At 46.8% G+C, this 10,958-nt stretch overlaps 1 protein-coding gene across 1 annotated transcript in view; it reads left to right on the plus strand.

Moving 5' to 3' along the window:
• Positions 1-3,218: 3,218 nt before the first annotated feature.
• Positions 3,219-10,958, plus strand: part of LOC104123807 (butyrophilin subfamily 3 member A2) — a gene marked incomplete at its 3' end in the record, with an annotated part of 8,276 nt that continues 536 nt past the window's right edge. The window contains exons 1-3 of the mRNA XM_009636093.2: positions 3,219-3,291; positions 7,123-7,479; positions 8,845-9,129. Coding sequence (XP_009634388.2) covers positions 3,219-3,291; positions 7,123-7,479; positions 8,845-9,129 — 715 coding nt within the window. The remainder of the gene's footprint in view (positions 3,292-7,122; positions 7,480-8,844; positions 9,130-10,958) is intronic.

A 10,958-nucleotide genomic window follows, 5' to 3' on the forward strand; every position in this document is an offset into this window, starting at 1 on the left:
ATATTTCTAACTTCAGATCATCCTAGCGGGCAATGGGCTCATGCAGCAGCCCCTTTTGGTTTCTCTGCCTCCCACTCATGCTGTTTTCTCAGTTTTATTTAATTGGAGGAAGGCCATAGTACGACATGACTTGCACTACACAGGTACAAAAGGATTCGAAACTTAATTCTCTTGTACTTTGCATCTGGGTGTGGAGGCAAATCAAGGCGTTAGCTATCTCCTGCCATAGGTTGTTGGTCTCTTCACGTATTGGCTGGAATATTGCACCCAAGGGCAGTTGCTTGTGGTGAAAGTTCAGGTTTGGACAGCTGTGCGCTTTAGTGAGGAAATTAGTGAAGTCTACCCCCTCTATAGATATGGAAAAAGAAAGTCCGAGTATTCAGATAATGCAAGCCAAACGTTCCTCATTTCCATAATCCATGCTGATTTTAAAATGGACGCTTTGGATCTTGCTATTCAGGTAAGGAATTAATATCTGGCTGAAACAGAATTGTGAATGTTTAGGTTTTCAAAGGGGTTTGCATTAGCATTGAGCCGGCAGTTTGCTATTACGGCCCTCAGGGAATGATTCCAGTTTGGAATTTAAAAGGATTCTTTCCTGCCTGGATTAGTGGGAATGTTACTGTCGTTTAGTGGGTGCCTTGTTAAAGAGTGTTTAAGTTTCTTTTTCTTTACTGCCTTAATGTAATGAATAAGCCAGTCCACTTGCTTAAGAGTGAATAATGCCTAAATCTGATGTATGATTCTGATTTTTACCTGCTAGCAACTTTTATTAAAGAGATTAGCCAACGAAATGTTAATTGCTGCTTGCTAGGTTGCTCGAAAGAGATCGTTTGCTGAACCAGTTTGGTTGGAAGGGGTTGGTTTGAGGACTGCAACGATTCTGAAACATATTTCCACTTACGAAAGCTCTTAAAGCTTTTCTTGTGTCAGAAGTATGGGCATGTTTTGTGTTTGTCTGGTGGGCACATACCAATATGACTTATTATATCTGCCAGGACACAGATAATCTTAATGAAGTATAAGTCAAGTATAAATCTATTCTGAAGATAGTCAAGATAAAGGATACAGATTTTTACGTTCATGTACGGGAAAGCAATAGATCTTTGCTACATTTTCCAGCTAGTGAATGGAGCAAATCTGTGGCATTTATTTTCTGTCTTTCCCTTTCTAAAGAAAACTTTTTGGCCTGTGTCTGAGAGCCTCTAGCTTTATTTGGAGGAGCGTTAAATGGGAAATAAATCAAAAGCAAGACAGACACTGTACCTTTGCTGCAGTTTTGAATCCATTTTATTCTTCCTTCATTCACTCTAGATCTTGGAAAAGCTGGCTTCGCATTCCAGTGAGTATTTAATTGCTCAACGAATGAGTGCAGGTTACGACAACGGGCTGGGTATTCTGCAGTTGCAATCCTTAGCTTAATTTTCAATGCTTTCCTGCTTGATGAGTCACCTTTGTTAGGAAAGCAAAGGTACACATGGGTTAACCTTGACCAGGAAGCAAGCACCTGCAGGCCTTGCATATGAGCAGAAAAGTTTCTGGGCTCTGAAAACACCTATCCCCTCCGATGTTGACTTTGGTGATACACGTAGTCCAGGTTGGTCAAATTTTTTTCAGAGTTCACATGAAAAGCTCTGGGTGAAGGAAAGCGATTACATTTTTATACTAAAAACCCCACTGAAACATTGGGTGAGATTCTAAATTTACACCCCTAGACTCTGCATGTTGGTGTATCCTCTCTGACTTTCTTCACAGTGTCGTGGTTTAACCCGGCTGGCAACTCAGCAACATGCAGCCGCTCGCTCACTCCCCCCGCAGCGGGGCAGGGGAGAGAATCAGAGGAGTAAAAGTGAGAAAGCTCGTGGGTTGAGACAAAGACAGTTTAATAGGGAAAGCAAAAGTTGCGTATGCAAGCAAAGCAAAGAAAGGAATTAATTCACCACTTCCCATTGGCAGGCATGTGCTCAGCCATCTCCATGAAAGCAGGGCTCCATCCCATGTAATGGCTACTTGGGAAGACAGACGCCATCACTCTGAATGTCCCCCCCTTCCTTCTTCTTCCCCCAGATTATATACTGAGCATGACGTCATATGGTCTGGAATAGCCCTTTGGTCAGTTGGGATCAGCTGTGCTGGCTGTGCCCCCTCCCAGCTTCTTGTGCAGAGCTGAGAAGTCCTTGCCCAGTCTAAGCACTACCCAGCAACAACTAAACCATCAGTGAGATATCAACATTCTCATACTAAATCCAAACCACAGCACCATACCCGCTACTAGGGAGAAAATTAACTCTGTCCCAGACAAAATGAGGACACACAGCAGCTGATAGGTTGCTTCATCTTACTTACATATTTCTCTCCAAGTATCCAAACTTACTTTTTTAACTCATGTACAGCAGGTGAATTCCACCCATTGCTGCCCTTGCTGACTATATGGGCCTGGAAAAATAATTAGGCAGCCATGTGTTATGTAGGTCAGGAATTTCCAAAGCTGAATCCATGGTTTCAAATGGCACCTGCATCTGCTCATGTTAGGAGCGTGTAAGCATTTTATTCAAAGCAGGGATGATGTAGAAATTTATTTTTTTGCCTTCTGGCACTGTTGAAGATCCTTTCTAGAGATCCTAGCTTCTTCCTCCAACTAACGACGACAACACAAGTTTTGACCAAGCAAGGGCGAGTAGGAGAAAGAACATGTGAAGTTTCAGTGCACAGTAGATGCTTTCTGGCAGGACTTGGAGGTGAACGAGCTTTTTAAAGGCTGCTGTGTGCCTCATGGTCTCACCAGCCTGAAGTTAGACACATCCTATTGGGTTTAGATTTAGCCTCACATCACCTAGAAAAATGGTGCTGTCCTGGCTAGAAGTTTCATGGACCCTTGGGGACCAGGCCTGTGAAGTGCCCTTAAGATCCAGCATAGTGTCCTTCTAAGTCTCTCAAAACCACCTCTTTTTTCGCTGTTGACCAAGCGTAAGTCTTAGCATCACAACTTAATCGATTGACTTCCATTAAAAGCGGCTTATTCAGTCATTTTCCTAATTTCCCTCAAAGGTACCTAAATATCGCAAGGATTTGCCCTTGTGGCACTCCGTGTACAGCGATCTATAGGGCAATGTATGGCTCTAGTTTGATTCTCTCTTCCCATTTTGTCTTCTGTGCTTGAAAAGATTACAGGAACCTGGTAAGATTTGCTTATTGATGTCCTACAAAACTGCAAGGCGATGGGCTCCAGGTATCGGAAGGCACCAATGGTTCACATCTTTATTATCCTACAGATAATTCACTCAGTCACAGGTAAATCTTTTTTTTCTAATCACGACTTGATTTTAAAAGTTATCTAATTCCCAGGGCTAGCGGGTAGATCTAGAAGTAAAAAAAAGGTAGATCATAGAATCACTAAATTGTTTAGGTTGGAAAAGCCCTTTAATATCATCAAGCCAAACTGTTCCCCTAACCCTGCCATCCTACCACTAAGCCCTGTCCCTCAGCACCTCATCTGCCCGGCTTTTAAATACCCCCAGGGGTGGGGACTCAACTCCTTCCCTGGACAGCCCATTCCAGTGCCTGACAGCTGTTTTGGGGAAGGAATTTTTCCCAATGTCCAACCTTAACCTCCCCTGGTGCAACTTGAGGCCATTTTCCCTTGTCCCATCGCCCATTACCAGGTAGAAGATGCTGACCCCCACCTCGCTACAGCCTCCTTTCAGTTGTAGAGTGCGATAAGGTCTCCCCTCAGCCTCCTTTTCTCCAGACTAAACAACCCCAGTTCCCTCAGCCACTCCTCATAAGATTTGTGCTCCAGACCCCTCACCAGCTTCGTTGCCTTTCTCTGGACATGCTCCAGCCCCTCCATGTCCTTCTGGGAGTGAGGGGCTCAAAACTGAACACACTATTCAAGGTGTGGCCTCACCAGTGCCCAGCACAGGGGCACGGTTGGCTGCCCCCCCCCCCCCTGATACAAGCCAGGATGCCAGTGGCCCTCTTGGCCACCTGGGCACCCTGCTGGCTCATATTCATCCCCCTGTTGACCAACACCCCCAGGTCCTTTTCCGCCTTGCAGCTTTCCAGCCACTCTGCCCCATGCCTGTAGTGTTGCATGGGGTTGTTGTGACCCCAGGGCAGGACCTGGCCCTTGGCCTTGTTGAACCTCATACATGTTGGGGGCGGGTGGGGGTTGGCAATGCATATTTTATTTGCAATATATTTGTGGTGATACCTGTTTTTTATATATATATAGTAGACACTCACCATTCCCTCCACTAATTTTCTGAAGCCAGAAGCAAATAGTGGCATGATGTGAAATCTTAATACACTTCTGTCGGTGTGGATGGCACACGGCAATATTAAAGACTCACTTAAACCTTCAGCATGGGGTTATAAACAGATTCACAGGCTCCCTCCCCCCGACTGTTTTTCAGGGAGCTTCCTTTCTCATTTTTGGAGTAATTTTTCAGCTTGGCTGACCATGTCACTGAGAAAGCCCAGGTTCCTTTTTGTATCTGTGATGGTTTGACCTTGGCTGGACACCAGGTGCCACCAAGCCGCTCTATCGCTCCCCTATTTAACCAGACAGGGGAGAGAAAAGTAGACGGAAAAGCAAGAAAACTTGCGGGTCAAGATAAAGGCAGTTTAATAAAAAAAAGCAAAAGCAATGGCCGCGCACAATAGCAAAAGGAAAACAAGACTTTTTTCTCTACTTCTCGTTAGCAGGCGATGTCCAGCCGCTTTGCAGGAAGCAGGGCTTCAGTACGCATGGTTGTTGCTCTGCAAGACAAAATGTCATAAAAGACGCATCATAGAATCATTGAGGTTGAAAAAGCCCTTTAAGATCATCAAGTCCAATTGTTCCCCTAACCCTGGCACCCCACCACTAAACCCTGTCCTTAAGCAACTTGTCTGCCTGGCTTTTAAATCCCCCCAGGGATGGGGACTCGACCCCTTCCCTGGACAGCCCCTTCCAGTGCTTGACAGCCCTTTCGGGGAAGGAATTTTTCCCAATGTCCAACCTAAACCTGCCCTGGCGCAACTTCAGACCATTAATGCCCCCCTTCCTCCTCCTTTTCCCTTAGTTTTTTTATCTGAGCTGGCGTCATATGGTATGGAATATGCCTTTGGTTGGTTTGGGTCAGGTGTCTTGGCTACATCCCCTCCCAAGATCTTGCCCCCTTCCAGCCCACTGGTGGTGGTGGTGAATGTTGGAGACCCAGCCTGGATGCTGTTGAGGACTGCTCATCAGTAGCCAAAACATTTGTGGGTTATCAACAACTTTCTACACGCCAATGGAAAGCACAGCGCCATGCAGTTCAACCCAGTACAGTATCTCCCACCTTAGAGTAGTGAACTGAATGGGAAAGCAGGCTCTGCAAAGGGCTGTGAGTATTTTTGCTGTTAATCCTCAACACGAAGCTTGCCCTTTGTCGCTAACGACCATCATGCAACGAGTAGCCTGTGTTTGAAATGAAATGTACTTACTGTGCTGCGTTTTGATGCTGAGTACAGCCGTCCTAGTGAAAAGGTCTGAAATTCGGTGGGCAAAATCCTGCCCTTGTGAGTTCCAGCATTACAAAATGAGCTGGCCTTGCTGCGTGAGTGAGATGCCACCTCTACGGCTAGAAGGGTCTGCAGACTGAACTCCGTATTTTCAGCAGCCTCTCCCTGAGGTTGCACTATGTTCCTAGGATAAGGGGTAGTGGCGAAGGTTGGCAGAGGATGGCAGGGGCTTTCAGTTACAAAACTGTGCCTGTATATTGCAGAATCCCAGAATGGCCAGGGCTGGAAGGGCCCTCCAGAGATCACCCAGTCCAACCGCCCTGCTCAAGCAGGCTCACCCAGAGCAGGGGGCACAGGACATTGTCCAGATGGGGGTTGAATGTCTCCAGAGAAGGAGACTCCACAGCCCTCCAGGGCTTGGTCACCATCAAAGTCAAGAATTTTTTCCTCATATTCAACTGGAACCTCTTCTGCTTCAGTTTGTGCCCATTGCCCCTTGTCCTGGTGCTGGGCACCACTGAGAAGTCTGGCTCCATCCTCATGACACTCACCCTTGAGATATTTGTACGTGTTGATGAGATCCCCTCTCAGCCTTCTCTTCTCCAGGCTGAACAAGCTCAGCTCCCTCGGCCTTTCCTCATAGGGGAGATGCTCCAGTCCCCCCATTATCTCTGTTGCCCTCCTCTGGACTCTCTCTAGGAGTTCCTCATCTTCCTTGAACCGGGGAGCCCAGAACTGGACACAGTGCTTCAGATGCCATCTCAGTGGGGCAGAGTAGAGGGGGAAGACAACCTCCCTCGACATACAGACCTACAGAGATGTGATCTGATTACTGTCACAGGATATCTTCCTCCCCAATCCACTTGTCCCATCAGTCTACGCCTGCTAAACTAGGCTGTACAGAAGGAGAGAATGGAACTTGCTCTTGAGATAACGCCCTGGTCCAGAGCATTTTCTGATTTAAGGATTTATACCAGAGCAGAATAGCTCCTTTTTCTTGCATTCACATGCCTGTATATATTTCAGTTTCCTATAGGAAGTGTTAGTGAGAACATTTGTTACAGTCCTGCATCCAGCTCTGGGGTCCTCAGCACAAGAAGGACATGGACCTGTTGGAGCGGGGCCAGAGGAGGGCTACTAAAATGATCTGAGGGCTGAAGCCCCTCTCCTATGAGGCCAGTCTGGGAGAGTTGGGGGTGTTCAGCCTGGAGAACTGAAGGCTGCAGGGAGACCTGATTGCGGCCTTTCAGTACTTTAAGGGAGCCTCTAGGAAAGAAGGGGACAATCTTTTTAGTAGGGACAGCTGTGACAGGACGGTTTTAAACTGAAGCAGGGTAGGTTTAGACTGGATCTAAGGAAGAAATTCTTTACACTGAGGGTGGTGAAACACTGGCATGGGTTGCCCAGAGAGGTGGTGGAGGCCCCATCCCTGGGAACATTCAAGGCCAGGTTGGATGGGGCTGTGAGCAACCTGATCTGGTTGAAGATGTCCCTAATCATGGCAGGGGGGTTGGGCTGGGTGACCTCTAAAGGTCCCTTCCAATCCAAAACATTCCATGATTCTATGATTCTATGCTTCTATGATTATTCTATGATTCTACAACAGATAAGATTTACAATTATATTTTCTTGCAGGCTACTATAAAATTATCCCCCCTGACAAGCCTGTCATTGGAGTCATTGGAAAAGGAGTCATCTTGCCCTGCCAGCTGAAAGTTAACATAATCCCTGAGAGACTTTCCGTTCAATGGTTATTTACCAGAAACTCTCAAAAAATTGACATGACCACTTACGATGGAAAAAATACTTACAATCCAGTTCATGAGGAGGAGGCGTATGGGGGCAGGACAAATTTTTTTCAGTCTGAATTTAATAAGGGAAATGTGTCTCTCCACCTGAAGAACGTCATGCTCTCAGACAAAGGGAAATACACCTGCAGTGTCTTTTTTGAGAACTGGTATGATGAAGTGGTGGTTGACCTGGATGTGGCAGGTGAGTGGAATGGCAGCCATTTGCTATTTCTTCTTCAGTCCCGTTGTTTAACGTCAGAAAGGGCTATGGGGTACCAAGGGGGTGGATTCTGTTAAAGAATTTCACGAGTGTCTGTGTTACTCTAGGTGTGCATTTATTCACAATTTAGAGCTGGGCCATCACCTCAGTGAGTGGCAAATGAGAATCACAAACATAACACTTGATATATCTTTCCATCATAATGGCGTAAAGAGTTTCCACAGTGTTCACAATTCCTCATTTGTTTGGTCAGCTGGAAGTCCATCATTTTCCATAGGTTCTTATCATTCTCAGTTCTGCTTCTCAATCACAAAGTCCATTGGCTCATCCGTTAAAGTCTTCTTTTGGCAGACACCGTGAATATGAGGCAAAACCAATCTGAATTTTATGAACTTGACCTTAAACCTTTCCTATGTTCATCTGGGTCTACTTTTATTATTCTGTCTACATCTTGGTTTAAGATAAACTTCTCTGATTGTCTTAAAGTCTTACCTTCATCTATATCTACTGATTAATTTGGCTGGTGATTAGTCCAACCATGGAGGGGGATGTAGTGAGCAGGAGACCATGGACTGTCGAGTTTCTGCTTGCACGCCTGCCTCTTGGTTGCATTCAGAATTCAGTATCTTCATAAAATATCCACAGGATGATTAATGAAACTTAAGCAAAAGCAAAATTAACTCCTTCCTTTATCAGATTCATCTCACTTGCTCTCAGCCATGTGAAAGACTAGGCTCTGCTATGGCTCAGGCTATCTCTATTGCCAGCAGACTCTGAATAGTCATAGATGTCTTCTTGCCACATCTTACAGAGGGAGTGTAGGTAACACCTTAGCTTTAAAACGTTTAAAGGTAGGAGAGACATGAATCCTATGGTAAAAGAAGCCTGGTTTTGCAGAGAGGAAGCAACTGAGGCCTGACTGAAACTGCGTTTGGTAATGCAACCAGTTTCTTGCGCTCTTACCCTACACACCATCCCATTTTCTGTCCCATATTCCAATTTTTATCTATTCATGGTCTCATCTAACTTGGTTTTACCAACAGATTTCCCCTCAGTGCAATGCTACTTTATTTTAATTCCAGTTGCTTGTGGAGATAACAAATATCAGCCCAACGACCTTTCTCTTACCAAGACTGTAAAGGGAATTTACGTACAAATTTCCCATTTTAATGTAATACGGGAAGAGCTACTTACCAGCAATTTAATGAGAAATTGAATTTCAAATCTGATGGTTTTACACACTGCGTTTATAGATAAATCTGGGGAAGACCTTCCCACCATGTACTGTTTGGCAAGAGTATATCTTGTCTTCTGTTTGTTGGAGCCTGTTTGTTTGCTCTTGTATAGCTAAAGGTGATGAGTCTTCAGTCTTCCTGGATGGTCATGTGGGTCAGGGCATCAGCCTCACCTGCAAGTCACAGGGATGGTTTCCAGAGCCGAAAGTACTTTGGCTGAACAGCAAAGGACGGATACGGAAGGAGGAAGTGACCACCCACAGCACAAAGACTTCTTCGGGTATTTTTGATGTTGTAAGTTCCATGACTCTCGAACCAGGATCGGACAAGGAAGTCTCCTGCAGAATAGTCAATGACCTACTCAACGCAACATGTGAATCCCGAGTCCTCGTTTCAGGTAAGTGACCTCCAGGACCAATCGCTGCCAGGACCAGTTGGTAGGCTGTTGTCTCTCCCTTGATCCTAGTCTGATACTGGACACCCAGCCCAAGCACAAACGACCAGTGTTTAGATGGTAACACGATAAGAAGCTTGTCTTTATACCTTAGATTACTTATAGAGTCCTAAGATCGTTTAGGTTGGAAAAGACCTTTAAGTTCATCAAGACCAACTGTTCCCCTAACCCTGCCATGCCACCACTAAACCCTGTCCCTCAGCACCTTGTCTGCCCGGCTTTTAAATACCCCCAGGAATGGGGACTCAACCCCTTCCCTGGGCAGCCCCTTCCAGTGCTTGACAACACTTTCTGTGAAAAATTCAGCCTAATCCTGCCCTGGCACAACTTCAGACCATTTCCCCTCATCCTATCACCTGTTACCAGGGAGAAGAGGCTGACCCCCACCTTGCTACAGCCTCCTGTCAGGTAGTTTTAGAAGGCGATAAGGTTTCCCCTCAGCCTCCTCTTCTCCAGGCTGAATACCTCCAGCTCCCCCAGACGGTCCCCAGCAGCCTGGGGCTCCAGAGCGCTCCCCAGCTTTGCTGCCCTTCTCTGGACATATTCCAGCCCCTCCATATCCTGCTGGGAGTGAGGGGCCCAACCCTGACCCCAGCACAGGGGCACAGTCACTGCCCTGCTCCTGCTGGCCACACCACTCCTGATACAAACCAGGATGCTCCTGGGCACCCTGCTGGCTCATATTCAGCCCCCTGTCGACCAACAAGCCCAGCTCCTTTTCCACCAGGCAGCTTTCCAGCCACCTTTTTACATTCAAGGTACCTCTTAGCAATAAATACTAATTCAGAGTTCTTGTCAGGTGCCACCTGAGGGCACTGGGCCAGTCTGGAGAGGGGAGGAGTTAGAAGTGTCAATGGGGAGAACAAAGACCCTACAATGGTGCCAGTGTACCCAGTACCTGAGACAGCTGGTGTATGCTGATAGGAAATGCTGAGCGTCTGCTCCCATCCCCTTCTCTCTCCCTACCACCACCATGATTACTCTGAGCTTCAGGCACGTGCCTCCCTCTCGATGATTCCTAGTCAGGAAAGTAGTCAATTTTATTTCAAAAAGGGAAGAGGGGGATCCTTTTTTTTTTTCCCCCCATCTGAAATGCCACCGAAGATGGTTCTGCTTGGCTGAAAAATTCATCCCGGGGTAGCGGTGGGAATAGCGGCCTCAGAGATGGGCTGCTCAGCACCATCAAGTGGTAGCTTCTCCAAACATGCCTCAACCCGTGACAGTCTGAGTCTGAATGAGTCCATGCAGCGTAGGAGCATCTGCACATAGGCATCCAATAAGATCTCTGGTGGCCTGAGATAACTGGCAGCGCAGCACGTGGATGTTTCAGAACTCAGGGGAGACCTGCAATCTTCAGGGGTGGCAGGAAGAGACTGTAAAGGATACACCACACCTATAAATACCTTAAGGGCTATCACAGCATGGGATTTATGGGATCCTCAGACCCTCCTGAAGCAGGGTCCGAGGGTCCTGCTGGATGACAAGTTGACAATGAGCCAGCAGTGTGCCCTTGTTGCCAAGAAGGCCAATGGTATCCTGGGGTGCATCAAGAGGAGCGTGGCCAGCAGGGTGAGGGAGGTTGTCCGCCCCCTCTACTCTGCCCTGGAGAGACCCCACCTGGAGCACTGTGTCCAGTTCTGGGCTCCCCGGTTCAAGAAAGATGAGGAACTCCTAGAGAGAGGCCAGAGGAGGGCTACAAAGATGATGAGGTGACTGGAGCATCTCTCCTGTGAGGAAAGGCTGAGGGAGCCTGGGTTGTTTTGTCTGAAGAA

Source organism: Egretta garzetta, unplaced genomic scaffold (genome assembly GCF_000687185.1).
Source record: "Egretta garzetta isolate BGI_Z169 unplaced genomic scaffold, ASM68718v1 scaffold1183, whole genome shotgun sequence".
NCBI classification, from domain to species: domain Eukaryota; kingdom Metazoa; phylum Chordata; class Aves; order Pelecaniformes; family Ardeidae; genus Egretta; species Egretta garzetta.